Here is an 18,542-nt window from a genome sequence, read left to right as displayed (position 1 = left end):
TTTCTGTGAGCAGGGAAATAAATGTATTTTGTGATATGGAATCGTTTTTATGTCACATACTCCAGCACCTTCAGCTCCACTTAAAGCTGAACAAGCTTTAAGGGACTAAAAGTTTCAAATTGTTACAGAAGAGTAAATCACTTAAAATAACGCAATTTGGATTTAACTCTAGGATTTATCAAATTTTCAGTACTGACCAAAACGTGTCAAGTACCAAAAGCCGACCTTGAATGGCGGTTCAGATTCTTAGTCATATTTATTACTTACTCTTTAGCAATAAGTACAAAAGCAAAATTATTTTAAATAATTGTTTTGTTAATTTTATTAAGACAAAATTAAACCCTAATGTATTTGAGAACTCTGGGTTATTTTGTTGAACAGAAACTTGTATTCCTCAGTGTCAGGTGTCGAAAAAGTAATAATTTAAAAAAAAAATTTGATATTTGTGCCAAAACTCAGGCATCATATTGGTACTTATATATTAAAAAAACCAAAATCAAACAATACACATTATTATGCAACATCTTATTACACATTTTAATGGTTTTCAGTTCATTCACTTTGGATTCGAAGGTCTAACTCTAGTTGATGAGGTGTTTTCACTGCCGTTATTCTTCTACTACAAAAACACAACCTTCGAATGTTTTTGCAGTGCATAGCCATTTAATGACACTGATGTTTGAGCGTGGACAAAGCTGTACAAGAACCAGTGCAGCAAATGCAGCAAAACATGTTTCATTTCAAAAATCACCAAATGAAAGTGAAAGAGAACAAGAAAGTCATCTGTCAGATGAAAAGAAGAAAGGCAGTTCAAACTTGTGACCTCCAGCTCAAGATCAACACTTACTGACCAGTCGATGTGAAGTTAAATGCTGTAACCACCGCACTTTTAAAAAGGACCATTTTTTACATGTGATATCCCCTTAGCAACAAAATACGTGAATACTTTATATTACAGATATCTTTTTATTTATTTATTTTTGCAAATTTGCTGCTGTTGTTTCTATATTTTTTCAACCTTTCTGTGCAGCCACTGGTTTTTATTATTTATATTATTATTTATATTTAATGTAGATTTGACGGATTATCGAAAGCGTCATGTCCAGTGTGAGTCTGCTGATTGCTTTTCACACTGTATGGATATGAATGGAAACCAGTGACATGAGAGAAGCAGGAAAAATACATTCAAGAAGTCTGATGCATGATTTTCAAAAATGGTTATTTGTGATGTCGGCAGGGTTTCTCGCTAAAGGGCTAACGCATGTAGAATCTATGATGTGGTCATTTTTGTGCGCTGGGAAGAGCCTGACTGATACCAGATTTTAAAGGCCAATACAGATATTGATGTTTGGAAGTTTAAGAAAGATCTGATGACAATATATCATCATATTTTTTTTTTAAATTAACTAGAGTTGAAACGATTAGTCGACCCACAGAAAAATAACCAGCAACTGCATTTGACGACCAATTACTCATGACAGAAATTTTTCCTGCAAAAATAGTGAAACTTTTTTTTGCTAACATAAATACAAAAAATGTTTTTATAAGTACCCCTTAAATTTAGTGATTACAGACTTGTGACCAAGATACAGATACTTACTAAGCAGGACATTTTGCTCTCTCGTTTCTAAATTACCTCATACACATCTTTGGCATTTGTGTGCTGCAGTTTCTTGTTAGTTATCAGCCGACATATACGCCCGATGTATCTGCGATGAAATCTGCTCGTGTATCAGTTGGGCTCTATTTTGTGTATTAGCTGTGAGATTTAGCTGCTTTCACTGATTTAAGACTTTAAAGGCGGTGCAGAGCAAAGACGAGCGACCTCTACATTCACATGGCCTTCACTGCACATGCTCAGACGGCCACATCTGGCGCTGATTGGCTGATGCACGACTCGACGCTCCAGTGCAGCACAGACAGGGCCACCTGACATTTCACCGAGCATCTCTCAAATGTAAGCCGCGCTCCATGTCGTGCACAGAAAATGCACGGTCAAAGTGCAAAACATGGTGGACAGGGAGACATTTAAGATGACGACTTTTTTTTTTCTTTTTTTTTTTTTTTTTAAAAACAGGCTGTAGTACAAAGAGGATACAAGAGCGACAACAATTCCATAGGAATTTAAGATGATTTAACACATTCCTCCGTCCCTCTTCTGTACAATCTCTCCACCTCCCAGCACCACAAACAGGGTGAGGGGTGCAGGGTTGCCCATCTTAATGAGAATCATGATTAAAAAACAAAAAAAAAATTCCCAGGATTCACAGGTGAGAGTGGAAAACCTGCAGATCCCAGTTTTGATGGCGGCAGGTGAGTGTTTAGTTCTTAGACGTTTGTGTGGATTCAAGAAACTCCTTGGCAGCAGATGAAAGATTTTGCACCAGCTGCCTGACCACACCCTCCTGCTCTCTGGCCCAGGATAGGCCGTCGTCCACGGCGACGTTGATCGGCACACACACGTCTTCCTTCTGCAGGTCGGTCAGGCGGCAGGCGGCGGCGACACCGGCCAATCCCAGCAGCAGCAGGAGGAGGAGCTTGAACAACAGGCCGAGGACAGAACGCCGAGGTTTCGGTGCCGATTCTGCAACAACCTTTTTATCTGCTGAGGTGAAACGACAGAGGGTGACATCAGAACGGCTGCTAAGACGCTGCAAACATCTATTATTCAGAGCTTTTATTCCCACCTGCTGCCTGTCCGTTCTTTTTCTTCTTCTCCTCGCTCTTCTTCTTCTGTTGTTCCTGTGCAGCCAAGGCCGCCTTCTGAGCGTTGTACTCCTTCCTCCTCTTCTCCTTCTCCTCCGCCTTCTCCCGTTTACGAGCCTCCTTCTCCCTGGCCTCCCGCTCCCTCAGCTTGGCCTCCTTCTTCCTCTCCAGCTCTGATTTAGGGATGAAGAAAAATGTCACATGTGCTAATGACAGGACATTATTTTAACGGTGCCTCAGGAGGCTCGTTCATCCTCAGCTCCACATCTTATTGCTTTCATTACTTTGATAGTGAAGAAAACTTAAAATGCAATGATTCTCAGGAGGTACAAGGAGAATCTTTATTCTCTGATTTTTATGTGTATATTTATTCACGATGATCTCCCTGGGAAGTGTATCTAAAATATGAATCTATGAAAATATATGAAAATTTGCATATCATGTTTGTTTGTTTGGAGAAATATTGCACTTTTTATTGCCCTAAATTTTCTGAGAGCTGTAGTTACAACTTCATTTGCAGAATAATATTTTTGTACAAAAACGAGGTGTTCGCAGCTCCAAAGAGACATTTCCTGTCTCAACTTCTCAGGTGGTTTCACTCAAATAATTATGATTAAATAACACAAATGTTAGATTTTCTATTTTTCACAAGAAAGCACAGATTGGAGGAAAAAAAGAAAAAACACACAAATGCAGAAGAATTAGCTTTTTGTTCTCTCCAACCACATTAATCATCCCATAACCCCCCATGTATTTCTTTTGTGACCCAGTTCAAGGGAGGGGCGGCTGAAACCAGGTCAGAAACCACTGGAATCTACTATCAAACTGTATATGAAGTAGTGAAAATTAGCCTCCCAATGAGCGACAACATTAAAATGTTACATGTGATATGGTAACATCAGGAGTTTCTGTTACTTTAAACTACCTTTTGATGAAACTTCAAAATAAAAAATGCAAAATTTTGCACCTTTTTTTTGTATCTGAACAAGACTCAGATTCTGACTAAACATTGACTTGAAAGTCTTCGATACTCTGTGCTACTAAAACTTTTCAGTTAGTACCAAAAAGGTCTGAGATCTAAATCTATTGATCAAAACAATGACAACTGGTCAGCTGAAATAGTTTCCATGCTGAAAGAAAAATATTTCCTGACACCAACCTTTTTCCCTCAAAAGGCGTTTCTCTCGTGCACGATCGACCTCGTCCTGAATGGCTCTCATGTGCTGCAGAACCTGACAAACCGAAACACAACTTTAGTTTTAGATACTTGCATTTAAATACAATGTGTAAACTGGTGGATGGATGACTCCGTCTGCATTTCTCCGTCACCTTGGAGGCGCATTGTTTGCACTGCTTCTCATCCAGACAGTCTCCTGCTGCCTTGGCCAGGCCGGGCTCCAGCGGGTTGTCCTTCAGATCCAACCACTTCAGGCTCTGAGGTCAAACACACACAAGCCAAAGTTAAATAGATGATGTCAGACATCGAAACAGAGAAGCCACCTCACGGGTCATGTGAGTAAGGATGTGATGTCTGACTGCAGCGGAGGCTCCAACTCTCAGCGAGACAGTGTCAAACTATTCCTTTAAGAAAATAACATCAGTGTTTCTTATTTGTAAACTTGCCGTCTTGCTTTTAAACTGTCCAAATAAAGTTTCCTTTACAAACAACTGTGGTTTCTAATTAAAAAAATCTTTTGACGATGAAGAACAGCAAAGTGGGAGACTCCTAATAAAAGAAGCTTTGCCACTGAACAACAGGTGATAGTCAATCCATCTGAACAGCTGCATGTTGTAACTGAAGTATAAACAGTCTAAAGGCGCTGGACAGTGTCAGTCCTGATATCACACACACCGACACTGCAGCTTCCTGCTACTGGGACATTAGGAAACTCTGCTCGTGTCTGGAACCCACCCTGAGCTGAGAGAAGCTGACGGGCAGGACCGTCAGCTTGTTGTTGTACAGATCCAGATGTTGAAGGTTGGCCAGGTTCCCCAGGTCGTCCGGTAGACAGGTCAGCTGGTTTTTACTCAGATCCACCTTCACAAGGTGCGTCAGATTGCAGAACTCTGGCTGCACGAAAGAAACCCAGACAAAGAGAGAGAACGTCAGTCTTTAATGTTCTCTAATTGTTCAGCACAGACGTCAGCAGGGGAGTTAAATGATGACGGGATGAATGAAGCAGCTCTAAATAGACACACATCAGTAGAGACAGCAGAGTCTCCTGCAGTGACACAGAAGGTGTGAGGGACTCAAGAACTGACTCAAATAAACTCAAACTCACATTAATCCTCATTATTTAAGGCCAAACCACCTCCAAGTAGTTAAGGGTGTAGTTAATGGAAAAGTAAAACACATTCATCTTTTTAGAGCTCCTAATGCTTGACCTACTATATCATGAAAAATTCAGACAGACATGATGACAGAATAAACAAATACACGTTGGGAAAGGTCGGGAACCACATACATCAGGGGTCAAATGTTGTGTTTGTCTACAGGATGATTGTGTTCATACTCACAGGGAGGGAGGTAATGTTGTTGCAAGACAAGTCCACAACGGTTGCTTTAGGGAATGAAGCCTGTTGGGATCAATTATAGCACGAGTCAGTTTAATACACAGCGTAATGGCAGATTCCAAAATGTAAAAATACGTTACAAATAAAAGTCCTGAATTCAACCTTCTGCTTGAGTGAAAGTACAGGAGTATTACCAGCAAAATGGAAGTAAACATTAAAGAGTTAAAGTACTGATTTTGCAGAATGGCAGGAATTTTGCATAACAGCTCCCAAAAGGTCCCGAAAGACATATATATATATATATATATATATATATATATATATTTAAATCTTATGTGAACAAGATAATATTTTGTCCACTTGGGTTATTATCTTGCAAAATAAGATCAAACAGAGGGAGATTTTTAAATTAAACCATTAGAGCTCTTCCTGATGCAGCATAAATTACTTGCACATCTCAAATCTGATCAGCCACAATAACCAAAAACACCTATGTGGGTATATAATCTATTATAATGCGTCATATTTTAGATGATCATATGTTTTTGAAGTACAATCTAGTATAGCTAGGTATAGATATTCAGCAGAACAGAAGAATAAAGTAGCATAAATTGGAAATACGGGAGTAATCTTATATTATATTTAATAAGCACCACAGCAGGACCAGTCTTTACACTATTTTAGTGCTATTTGTGTAATTTAACAACATTTCAACAACACAAACAGACACACACTCTTACCAGCTCTCTGACCGGCACCTCTGTGAGGTTACACAGGCTCAGGTCCACTTCATTACCACTGATTTTATCCCTCAGGTTCAGCACTTTGCTGTTTTTACTCATCCTGCAGACCCAGAGAGAGAAACACGCACAGGAGTGAGAAATAAAACACTGCCAGGAGCGGACTGAGCCGAGTTTCACAACAGGAAGCACCTGAAACCTGAACGCCACAGGATCTGCTCACCTGAAAGTAAAGCTGCGACGAAGCTGCGCTCACACCTGATCAACGACAGCGAGGAAATGAGCTCCTGGAAGCGCAGAAAGTCAGAGAAAGGCTTGTGATGTTGGCGAGTCTGTGTCTTCTGGGCAGCGGCGACTGCCTCAATGAAAATCCACGTCACTGATTGAGCGACGGCGCAGAGCCGCAGAGCGAGCAGCGCCCCCTGCAGCCCGGAGGACGCAGCACAGCCATGAAGAGAAGAGCCCATCATTAGCCAGGAGCTCTTACTAAGCATATTAAATATTATAAAAATAAAAAAAATCAAATTAATCAGTGGTGGAAAGTGACTAAGAAGATTTGTACTTAATGAAAAATACAAAATACAAAATACAAAATAAATAAATTTAAAAAAAATTAAAAATAAATTAAAAATAAAAATAAAATTAATCAGTGGTGGAAAGTGACTAAGAAGATTTGTACTTAATGAAAAATACAAAATACAAAATACAAAATAAAAGATAAAAAATAAAAAATAAAAATAAATTAAAAATAAAAATAAAATTTATCAGTGGTGGAAAGTGACTAAGAAGATTTGTACTTAAAGATTTTTTCAGTACTTGTACTTTAGATAAATGCTTATTAAATATGATAAAAATAAAAAATGAAAAATGAAAAATACAAAATACAAAATACAAAATACAAAATACAAAATACAATATACAAAATAAAAATAAAATTTATCAGTGGTGGAAAGTAACCAAGAAGATTCGTACTTAAAGATTTTTTCAGTACTTGTACTTTAGATAAAAGCTTATTAAATATAATAAAAAAGAAATTAAAAAAAAAATTAATCAGTGGTGGAAAGTGACTAAGAAGATTTGTACTTAATGAAAAATACAAAAATAAAAAATAAAAAATAAAAAATAAAAAATAAAAAATAAAAAATAAAAAATAAAAAATAAAAAATAAAAAAATAAAAATAAAATTAATCAGTGGTGGAAAGTGACTAAGAAGATTTGTACTTAATGAAAAATACAAAAATAAAAAATAAAAAATAAAAAATAAAAAATAAAAAATAAAAAATAAAAAATAAAAAATAAAAAAATCAGTGGTGGAAAGTGACTAAGAAGATTTGTACTTAATGAAAAATACAAAAATAAAAAATAAAAAATAAAAATAAAAATAATCAGTGGTGGAAAGTGACTAAGAAGATTTGTACTTAATGAAAAATAAAAAATAAAAAATAAAAAATAAAAAATAAAAAATAAAAAATAAAAAATAAAAAATAAAAAATAAAAAATAAAAAATAAAATTAATCAGTGGTGGAAAGTAACTAAGAAGAGTCGTACTTAAATATTTTTTCAGTACTTGTACTTTAGATAAATGCTTATTAAATATAATAAAAATGAAAATTGAAAAATGAAAAATACAAAATACAAAATATAATATACAAAATACAAAATACAAAATAAAATTTATCAGTGGTGGAAAGTAACCAAGAAGATTCATACTTAAAGATTTTTTCAGTACTTGTACTTTAGATAAATGCTTATTAAATATGATAAAAATAAAAAATGAAAAATGAAAAATGAAAAATGAATATAATATAATATGAATGCCTGAACATAATAAAATTTTAAAAAATAATTAAATTAATCAGTGGTGGAAAGTGACTAAGAAGATTTGTGCTTAATAAAAAATAAAAAATAAAAAATAAAAAATAAAAAATAATCAGTGGTGGAAAGTGACTAAGAAGATTTGTACTTAATGAAAAATAAAAAATAAAAAATAAAAAATAAAAAATAAAAAATAAAAAATAAAAAATAAAAAATAAAAAAATCAGTGGTGGAAAGTGACTAAGAAGATTTGTACTTAATGAAAAATACAAAAATAAAAAATAAAAAATAAAAATAAAAATAATCAGTGGTGGAAAGTGACTAAGAAGATTTGTACTTAATGAAAAATAAAAAATAAAAAATAAAAAATAAAAAATAAAAAATAAAAAATAAAAAATAAAAAATAAAAAATAAAATTAATCAGTGGTGGAAAGTAACTAAGAAGAGTCGTACTTAAAGATTTTTTCAGTACTTGTACTTTAGATAAATGCTTATTAAATATAATAAAAATGAAAATTGAAAAATGAAAAATACAAAATACAAAATATAATATACAAAATACAAAATACAAAATAAAATTTATCAGTGGTGGAAAGTAACCAAGAAGATTCATACTTAAAGATTTTTTCAGTACTTGTACTTTAGATAAATGCTTATTAAATATGATAAAAATAAAAAATGAAAAATGAAAAATGAAAAATGAAAAATGAAAAATGAAAAATGAATATAATATAATATGAATGCCTGAACATAATAAAATTTAAAAAAATAATTAAATTAATCAGTGGTGGAAAGTGACTAAGAAGATCTGTGCTTAATAAAAAATAAAAAATAAAAAATAAAAAATAAAAAATAATCAGTGGTGGAAAGTGACTAAGAAGATTTGTACTTAATGAAAAATAAAAAATAAAAAATAAAAAATAAAAAATAAAAAATAAAAAATAAAAAATAAAAAATAAAAAATAAAAAATAAAAAATAAAAATAAAAATAATCAGTGGTGGAAAGTGACTAAGAAGATTTGTACTTAATGAAAAATACAAAATAAAAAATAAAAAATAAAAATAAAAATAATCAGTGGTGGAAAGTGACTAAGAAGATTTGTACTTAATGAAAAATACAAAATAAAAAATAAAAAATAAAAATAAAAATAATCAGTGGTGGAAAGTGACTAAGAAGATTTGTACTTAATGAAAAATAAAAAATAAAAAATAAAAAATAAAAAATAAAAAATAAAAAATAAAAAATAAAAAATAAAAATAAAAATAATCAGTGGTGGAAAGTGACTAAGAAGATTAGTACTTAATGAAAAATACAAAATACAAAATACAAAATAAAAGATAAAAGATAAAAGATAAAAAATAAAAAATAAAAAATAAAAAATAAAAAATAAAAATAAAATTAATCAGTGGTGGAAAGTAACTAAGAAGAGTCGTACTTAAAGATTTTTTCAGTACTTGTACTTTAGATAAATGCTTATTAAATATAATAAAAATGAAAAATGAAAAATGAAAAATACAAAATACAAAATACAAAATATAATATACAAAATACAAAATAAAAATAAAATTTATCAGTGGTGGAAAGTAACCAAGAAGAGTCGTACTTAAAGATTTTTTCAGTACTTGTACTTTAGATAAATGCTTATTAATTAAAATTAAAATTAAAATTAAAATTAAAATTAAAATTAAAATTAAAATTAAAAATTAAAAAAATTAAAAATACAAAAAATACAAAAAATACAAAAAATACAAAAAATACAAAAATTTCAAATTTCAAATTTCAAATTTCAAATTTCAAATTAAATTTATCAGTGGTGGACCGTAACTAAGAAGATTTGTAGTTAAAGATTTTTTAAATAGTTTAAATAAATGCTTATTGAATATAATAAAAATAAAAATAAAATTAATTAGTGATGCATCATAATTATATTATATATACCCACATAGGTGTTTTTGGTTACTGTGGCTAAGACTCAGATTAGAGTTGTGCAAGTAGTTTATGCTGCATCAGGAAGAGCTCTTAAGGTCTTTTAAAAATCTCTCTCTGTTTGATTTTATTTTGCAAGATAGTAACCAAAATATTATCTTGAGCAAATAAGATTTAAATATGTATATATATATCTTAAAAAAAAATACATATATGTATATATATACACAACATCACAGAAGCCCCATTAGAAATTACAGCTTCTAGCCAAGATCGACTTCTGGTGGCTCCTGTCGTCTTCGTTGTGTGTGACGTGTGAAACAGAGCATAGAAATATCACATTCACACACCAAGTGGCAGCATCCAGGGCTGAAAAATGAGCTCAGAAGTGAAAAAATGCAGTTCCTCAAATGGCCAAACTTTACAACAGAATTAACCTGCTCACAGTTTAACTCACCCCTTTAAATTTTATTAAGGCTTATGCATAATTGAGGGTGTGGCTGCTTTGAGTGACAGGTGGGTGCTGTCACTGTCTGTCTGCTAGTCCTTACCTCAGCTAATGTGATCTCTTGGCCGTGTCTGTGGTGTTGGTGCAGATCGGAGGATTTTTCATGCAAATTTTGGACAAAATAATAAAGAAGGAAGTTTGTGCTCCTGTATTTTCAGTTATTCTAGTATTGTTTTATTCATGTTTCCACTAATTAGCAGGTATCAGTGTCTGCGTTCTCCACACCTGACTTATTAGCTTAGCTCTGTAACTTGCTAATCAGCCAGCAAATGAATTAGCCTTGGTGCTGCCCAGTGCTTGAGCACTAATGAACCACTAATGATCAGTGGCCTAGAGAACAACCCGACAGAGGTTAAACACCTGAGAATCTGAGTCAGAACTGAAGAAGCCTGTTGGACAAGAGATGAAACATATTCATGAATCTACAACCGAGTTCAGCTGCCTCAATTAAGCTTTTCTTGGATTAGTTAACCTATGATCTCAATGCTGAAACATATAACTGAATGAGTACCTTCATCACAGGGTTTAAAAAACTGAACATCACCTGCATCATAAAATTCATTATCAATCTATTTATACTGTTGTATTGGATTGTACAGGGGTACCTAACAAAGTGGCCAAAGAGTGTCAGTACTGCATATATCTATAAATAACTCCATCCAGATCAGTTCAAAACACACAAAATGTGAAGCACAGAGAAAGTAACAGAAGAACAAGTTTTATTTTTATTGTTTATTTCTTCATCGAGACTGACACATGTTTTCAGAACCAGATGACAAGTCTGTTATTCCATTAAAATTAATACATAGAGAAGCAGATTTGGTGGAAAACTGATAACACAGAAAAATTCATGCATATGTAGCATGTATGATAAAACTATGCTTACACCAACATGCTCCATTTTTTTATATATTATATATTTTGTGGATTCATTGAACATTGTGCATGTTACATACCAAAGACATATGAATCTACTACTTGATGGCAAACCAGCAGAATTTTATCATGCAACCAGACCAGCGTCAGAGGTTAACACTGAATTTACAGTATATGTGTAAAACATGCAAACACTCCTAAAGGATTAGATACATCTAACCAGATCTTCAAATGAGAACTTCAGAAGGACTTTACACACAAACTCAGCGGAGGATTTAGAAATGCCTGCTACGGGTGTGAGCACAGATTATAAGCTTATTATTGCTTGTATGCCCAGTCACATACAAGCAAAGGTTTCTGAAGATGCAGCTCTGTGCGATAAGTCTTGTTAATATTCAGACTTGGACTATATCTCAATCGTGTGTCATTATGTGGCAGTATAACTAATGTGGATTGTGCCAAATGAAGAACATACAGAGTAAGAACAGAGCGGCAGCTGTGACATAGCAAATGAAGAAAACTTTGTTGATTGTTGTAGTTTTTCTGGCCCAGTAGCCAGGTTTTCCCTCCTCCTTCCTGCTGTTGAGGAGCAGATTCAGTGTTTTCTCCACCTCCCTCAGTTCATCTGAGAGCTTTTCAAAGCCTGCGGACACCTCCGTCAGTTCGCTGCTGCTCACCTGAAACAGTCGGTTAATTAGCACCGTTACAAACCACATAACATCACCAGCTGTGATGTTCCACGTTCAGATTTCTGTGCACTTTATACTGAGAACTTTTAACTCGTGTTTGCCTTTGATAAAACATCCAACGTTTGTGTTTTATGTCGTTGGAGGTTGTGTGTGTTCACACGTGTTGCACATATAAAGTGTCATGTAAACCAAACCTTGAGCAGCTCAGTTGGCGTTTCATCAGCAGACACATCACAGACACACAGACACTGATTCCATTTCTTCTTTTCTGGAAGGACAAAAGATGATTGCAGCATATTCAAACTTATATAATTAACCAGTATAACTTCAGATTATTCAGAACTCACAATAACAGAATATCTTCTTTGCTTCTGAACAAATTGACCAGTTGCCCGTTGCACCAACTGTGTTTAAGTTCAAAGGAAGCATATGGCAGATCCCATTTTCTTTATTGCATCCATGTTTCCTTCACTTATGTCTTTTCCTTTAATGACTCAAGGATGGATGTTAAAAGATGTGAGCAGTGCGGAATCAAGGAAACACATTTTTATAGAAATTAGATTTCTCTTCCTCTGAACCATCGTCTAAAATGACATCTGTGTCTGACGAGGGCGGCACAGCTGGATCAGCTGTTATTCGGCCTGGTTCTGTATTTAGTGTGCACTGTCCACATAAAAAGAAGGGCACACAGTGACACTTTATTTTTCTTCATACTCACTGAATGTTTCCTCATAAAAAACATCAAGTTTGATCTGCACCCTCACTGAAAACATCAGTTCTGCATTTACACTGTGTAAAGATGTGTTGAACCACACTATTGAAATACTAAAAACAATGTTTTTTTTTTTTTTTTACTGATTTTTATTATTATATATTTCTGATATGCGTTGTGAACAGAGCTGTTGTAGGATTTGATGGAGGCGTCGCACCCACATATTCAAAAATTTAAAGGGAAACTGAATAAAAAATATTTGGAAGAGATGCTTATGTGGTTTTCAAATTCTGCTTTTGTTGGTATGAATGTTTTATGGTATGAGTTTTAAGAGGTGAAAGAATAAGGCAGTGGGTTGATTAAAGCTTTAAATCGTGTTTCACTAACTTTTCAGGTGACTTTTATTCACTGTTTGTATTCTTCTACATTTCAAGTAAAAGCTAGTGAGACTCACAAAAACCAGCCAGGTACAGACATAAGGTTTAGTGATAATTAAATCCTCTAAACCTCAAAACAAACCATTTTACCAGTGCTACCTGTGCTGTTACACACGAGCTGGTGTAACTCATCATTTATAAAATTTTTTTATCACATATTAGCTAGTTCACACATGACAGTTTAGTGTAGGTCTCTTACTTCCTGTCTTTAGTTAGTAGTGTCTTTCTCTGCCTTGTTACGTAAATAATGAAGTGAAACGTGACTCTGCAACAACGTTTTGATTACAGTCGACTCGGCTGAAGATGTTGCATCTGAAAAAAGTTGCGTTCAGCGTAAAACAGCAGCTGCTTCAGTGGTAATTTTCTCTCAGACTTACATTTAAACTTACGTTCAGCTATAGGGAAGCAGCCTGCACATAAATATAAACGTGTTTCCTCTTTGTTACAGTGAGTCTGACCTTCATGGCTGTGGGAGTTGGCTTTGCCTCCTTTGTCGCCACAGTCCTCACTCAGACTTTCGTCTCTGTCTGTCTCGTTGTCTTGGGATGCAGAGTCTTTCTCTAACAGATACATGACGAAAATCGTCTCCAGGAGGCTGAGCAGCATCAGAGCAAAAATCCCAATGCAGTACAGCGCTGAAGAGAGAAGACAACTTCATATTAACTACAGTACAGTCAAATACAGGCAAGGCTCTGAATGTTCCACCACTTTGGTCCTGGACCAAAATATTGGGACAACTATTGGATGCACTAAGATTAAAGCTTGTACAAACATTCATATTCCCCAGAGTTTCCTATTGTATTAACTTTGGAGATCCCTAAACGTTTCAGGTAGCATCATCATCAGGTCAAAAATGGGATTTGTCCGATTCTTTGGTTTATTATCAAAGCTGCAAAACTGAGAACATTCTCATCAGTTTTACCTATAAGTGGGATCCTGTTTGACGTGGCCGGCAGGATTTCATTCAGAATGAGCTGCATCACGGTGACAGCAAGCAGCACTGTGACCTTGAAGCTCAGCTTCTCGCCTCCTCTTTCTGAGATCAGGAAGGAGGCAAAGTCCAGACACAGGAAGAACAGGACGGGTAGTATGAAGTTGACGATGTAGAGGACTGACCTCCTCTTCATGGTGATCTGTGAAATGATGTTTAAATATCAATTAGCTAGTCTGCAGAAACCATGTGAGACTGCACAGTAGTCTGCGCCAACCTGCTCATGTAAAGGTAACAATTCCCAGGTGGAAAAGTATAAGTCAAATTTTTATTCAAGTAGAATAAAGTAGAAAAGTGTTGTCCCTGGTCCCTTGACTTCTGACGGCCTCTCAACCTGGAGTTTCTGTGCTTCTTGGTTGATTGTTTTCTGTAGTCTTGTTTTGGTGTCTCTATTATTTGTATATATTTGTGTTAAATTAACTGTGGATTTTGTTGTTCTAAAAGTGTCTTGTTGGTTTGACGCGGGTCACTGGTGGCATGTTGTGGGCCCCTTAGAGCCACCCAAGGGTGTGGCGTAAGAGTTACCGACAAGGAGTTTTCATAATTTTTAGATCTGATTTGACAAGAAAGGAAGGAATCAAGAAAGGGTGAAATATGGAAAAAAGGACGGAAGGAAAAGGAAAAGACAAAGACAGAGATAATAAATGTAAAGGAGGACAAATAAAAGAGAGATATTGGTATCAAGTTCCATAAAGTACATGAGTAAACAGGAACTTTTCACCTCTACGTGTCTGTAGCCAGTAACACTCACGGTGTAAATCAACACATTTTGTCTGTTGTCAAACGGCTCGATGGTTTTGTTGGAAATTGTAATGCTGATGAACATCCACTCGTTCTGGATCCGCGTCACCTCACGAGACCAATCTGTGGCGTCTGAAGAGGAGCTGAAATGATCGAGCCATATTTCGTCAACTAAGGTGGGAGATGAAAATAAAAGAGCGAGGTTTTCTCAGCAGGTTACCATAAAAAATAATATATTGTACGTGGTGGTGTGTGTTTATGCGACTGGCTCACTGGAGTGAATGACAGACTTGAACGAGAGGTTGCAGCTCTGAACGTCGAAGGGGAATTTGTAAACGTGCAACCAGCAGTAGCAGACCAGCACCCGGTCGTCCAGAAGAGTGACATCACCAGAGCTGCTGATGGTGAGATGGGGACTTGGAGGCGCTTTGTCCTTCTCTATCCTGTATGATAACACACAGAGATCCTGTCTATTAATATATTATATCTCTAATAGAGTGGATTATATAAGACAACATCAGCATGGGGATATGAATCAACAGCAGCTTTATTTGAAAAGAGCAGGAAAATTTATAAAAGCCAATGTCTTGTAAACAAATGTAAAGTTGTAGAAACTAATCCCTTGACCAGACTGTAGACAGAGGATCATTTTGTAACCAGGCTAATGGCAGTGGGTGAAAGGCCTCCAGCTCTGAGGGAACATCGTGGATGCATTAATGTGACCACCTGCGGTATTGTAATAACAAATCTGATCTCCTGAAGCCAGAAATGAACTTCTAAACTACATTACTTAAAACGCCACATGCATATTCCAGAAGTCTTGTTTCAAAATTATAAGTCAGTGAGTGGGTTTCCATTCACCTGTTTTTATGCAAATTTTTCAATTTGTGCAAAGAAAAATGTGATAAAGTGCAGTGGAAACAAGAACCTAGATTTCCATAGTGTTTTCTATATATTGAGCTTTGACTTTGAGTTTCATCTTGTTTCACCCACAAGAACAGTTTTCTTTTGCCAATTTTCTTGAAATTCTGTTAAATTTTGCACAGCATTAGAAACACCCTAAACACTCAGGGTAGGGGCCAAGTTGTGAAACCCACATTTTCTATCTGCCTCTCAGCAGTACATCAGGCTAAAGCGCCTCATAAACTGAGTTAAAAAGTAATTGGTATTTGCTGTGAAATCTGTGTGTGTCTGGTATCCAAATGTTTCAGCTGTTGTGTTTTCTCAGTAACGGGATGATCAATCACTGCTGTGTTAATATGTGGATCTGTGGATGTGAGTGCTCGAACATTCACTTACATCTCTTCAATCATGAGATCCGGCTTCCACAAGATTCCAGTGGGAATAGAAATTTGGTCAATATCACAAAACTCACTGGAATTCCATGAAATGTGTTCATTTTTCCAGTGCTACGTAGGAAAACAAAAGGGAAATTTAGGACACATGGTCTGAAGTTGAGATGAAATAATAGGGAAAAGCAAGGATGAGGATTAATTGAAGTGCTGTTTTTCTCTGAGTGGGAAAACTCACCATGAAAACCCAAACATAAGGAACAAACTTCTGGTCAATTTCATTCTGTAAACAAGGAAATAAATATGTGTGAAAATCTTTCCAGCTAGGGAACATGGCAGCACAACCAACACAGCTGATTCATCACAGCAAAATTATCACAAAACTGTTTCAACTGAAGCGGAAAGCACTCGTATCATACAGACTACATGGAATATTTTATAGCAGATTGTCATATGGTATTAAAACATTATTGATGTAGAAATATGAGCAAATGAGCACACATTAAAAAACTGCTTGTCCCTGAAGAGTCTCTGACGGTTAGTGCAACAAAAACCCCTCATAAAAAGGCAAATGCTCATTTTTACACTTGCTTTAAGCTGACTAAGGAACTACTAATGAATCGTTTTGATGTAACACAGGATATTATAGGACTTTCACTCTCTTCCTGATACCAGCTATGCTTTTATTTGCTGGTTTGACAAATACACCAACACAATCAGAAAAGGACCAGAGTAACACAAACCTTATACTTTAATATTTTCCTTAATGACCTAACAATTCCCGCACATCTCATTAATATATCAAGGCTTATCAGTCGCTCCTATCTTCTTTCTCAATAGCTTTTTATAATGATAAGATCAGCAGCACCACCTTCTCTCAGTCCTCCACCACCCACAAAAGAAAAGATCACAACTGTTCAGACTGTTCTACTGAATGTATTCACTCAGTATTTACTGCTTTCACCGAGGCCTCCTGCTGCACTGAAGCTTTAGTGTTGTCCCTGACTTGAAAGTCACTTTAAATCATCAGCCAAATGAATCATCAAGAGCCAAAACCAGTGCTTTATGAACAGCCACACTGCAGCAGTATCTATTGTGACTGGCTCACTTGTTAGGCCATGGTCTCATTTCCTCCCAGATTCATTTGGCAAGTTGTTGATATCCTGCTAAGTAACACAAAATTAGACTTAAACAAAAATGAGCAGGAAGTTTAAAGCTTTAAACACTCACCACATCTAGAATGGCGTACAGCAGAACGTCCAGGTGGACCACAGTGAGCTGCCTGTGGTCTTTAACAGGCCGGGTCATGGAGTACAGCTCATTGTCTTTGGTTAAGTTCAAGTAGTTTAAAACATCCTGATAACTACACGTAGTCTCTCCACCCACTGCTAAAAACATTGGGACACATTCAGCAAGAGAGAGATGAAGTTTAAAATGATGATTATTAGAAAAATAAGGAAAAATACTGAACTTCAGCAGCACTTTCTGTATGTTTGTCTTGTTATCCACAGCTTCTGAATTTATCAAGTATTTATCAATTAAGAATAGAGCATGAACCACATACAACAGCATTTATATACTAATCTAATTTGCTGTGCCCCTCCCTAGATTGGTCTGTAAAATACATCAAGAATCAAGAATAAAATACAGCACAAAACACAAACAGTTTACTGTGATAAAAGGAGCTTAAAATAATCTTTAAATACTGTTTCAATTAGAGTTCATGTAATTAATATATTATTTTTAGTTCTGCTGGTCAGAAAATCTACATGTTGATCCTCTAACAGAAAAAGTCATCTGTCTAAATGAGGATTATGAATATTTTAGCAGTCTTTCAATATCAGTCCACAGTAAACACCAGCTCATAAATAACAATAACAATATCCAGTGTGGTCAAAGATGGATTTTGGCAGATGTGTGGAGTACAAGCGACTTGACCACTAAATGTTTTTTCACAATCCTCTGGGTCTAATTAGGCTCCTCATCTGAGATCCATCTGTGACAAAACACCAAATTTATGGTGATAAAATCAAACAGGCAACACTCAGCACAGCTTGAACACCTGGTTCAGAAAATCACTCCCAGACCTTTGCTGTCACACGTCCCCCTTTAATCAAATAATGAGCTGTAATAAACTTAAAAGCTTATGATCCACTCAGCTCTGATTGTATTTGTCCAGATTCTGAGGCTTTTGTCTCTGAGACTGGAGGTGGATTGACAGTATTCACAACATGAAGCAATAAAAAAATTCAACAGCAGCATCTCTGTTCAGCCCACATCGGTCTGGATTAGTCACAAACTTCACTCAGAAACCTTACCTGTGAGGAGGAGCAGGAAGAAGCCGACAGGTATCATGAGTTCAGGACCAGTGAATCCAACGTCTGTGAAAGGTGTGTTCTAGCGAATGTCCATCCCTGTCCTCTCTGTGCTTACTAGGAACTGTACATTGCAGTAAAAATACCACTTCCTCACACTGGAAGAGGGCTGGGCAAATAAAAGGCCAACCCTTGATTTTTTTTAAATCTCAGTAATCTAACAGTTTAAACACCAAATACAGGAAACACATGGAACCACTGAAAACTCCCACTCTGTGG

The 18,542-nt window shown here is 35.4% G+C and overlaps 2 protein-coding genes across 4 annotated transcripts; both read right to left on the bottom strand.

Annotated features, from left to right (window-relative positions):
• Nucleotides 1–641: 641 nt before the first annotated feature.
• Nucleotides 642–6,344, bottom strand: lrrc59 (leucine rich repeat containing 59). 2 transcript variants are annotated; one of them, XM_071463063.1, is made up of 8 exons: nucleotides 6,184–6,344; nucleotides 5,961–6,063; nucleotides 5,224–5,283; nucleotides 4,619–4,777; nucleotides 4,036–4,140; nucleotides 3,866–3,938; nucleotides 2,688–2,879; nucleotides 642–2,602 (listed from the first exon to the last, which is right to left on the bottom strand). In XM_071463063.1, the coding sequence occupies exons 2-8, from the start codon at nucleotides 6,060–6,062 to the stop codon at nucleotides 2,322–2,324; spliced, it is 972 nt and encodes a 323-aa protein (XP_071319164.1). In that variant the 5' UTR covers nucleotide 6,063; nucleotides 6,184–6,344; the 3' UTR covers nucleotides 642–2,321. The 2 variants fall into 2 exon arrangements, with proteins under 2 accessions (XP_071319164.1, XP_071319163.1); XM_071463062.1 differs by having other exon boundaries at nucleotides 642–2,605; nucleotides 6,184–6,343.
• Nucleotides 6,345–10,000: 3,656 nt separating this feature from the next.
• Nucleotides 10,001–18,411, bottom strand: LOC139608728 (5-hydroxytryptamine receptor 3A-like). Of its 2 annotated transcripts, none has more exons than XM_071462747.1 (10): nucleotides 18,267–18,411; nucleotides 17,179–17,336; nucleotides 16,187–16,231; nucleotides 15,956–16,065; nucleotides 14,930–15,099; nucleotides 14,667–14,827; nucleotides 13,847–14,057; nucleotides 13,383–13,559; nucleotides 11,970–12,043; nucleotides 10,001–11,763 (listed from the first exon to the last, which is right to left on the bottom strand). In XM_071462747.1, the coding sequence occupies exons 1-10, from the start codon at nucleotides 18,301–18,303 to the stop codon at nucleotides 11,530–11,532; spliced, it is 1,377 nt and encodes a 458-aa protein (XP_071318848.1). In that variant the 5' UTR covers nucleotides 18,304–18,411; the 3' UTR covers nucleotides 10,001–11,529. The 2 variants fall into 2 exon arrangements, with proteins under 2 accessions (XP_071318848.1, XP_071318849.1); XM_071462748.1 differs by having other exon boundaries at nucleotides 17,179–17,333.
• Between the last annotated feature and the right edge of the window lie 131 nt (nucleotides 18,412–18,542).

Source organism: Trachinotus anak, unplaced genomic scaffold (genome assembly GCF_046630095.1).
Source record: "Trachinotus anak isolate AG129_WGS33_773 ecotype Australia unplaced genomic scaffold, CSIRO_AGI_Tana_v1 ptg000025l, whole genome shotgun sequence".
Classification (NCBI taxonomy): domain Eukaryota; kingdom Metazoa; phylum Chordata; class Actinopteri; order Carangiformes; family Carangidae; genus Trachinotus; species Trachinotus anak.
This window is presented reverse-complemented; position numbering and strand designations above follow the sequence as displayed.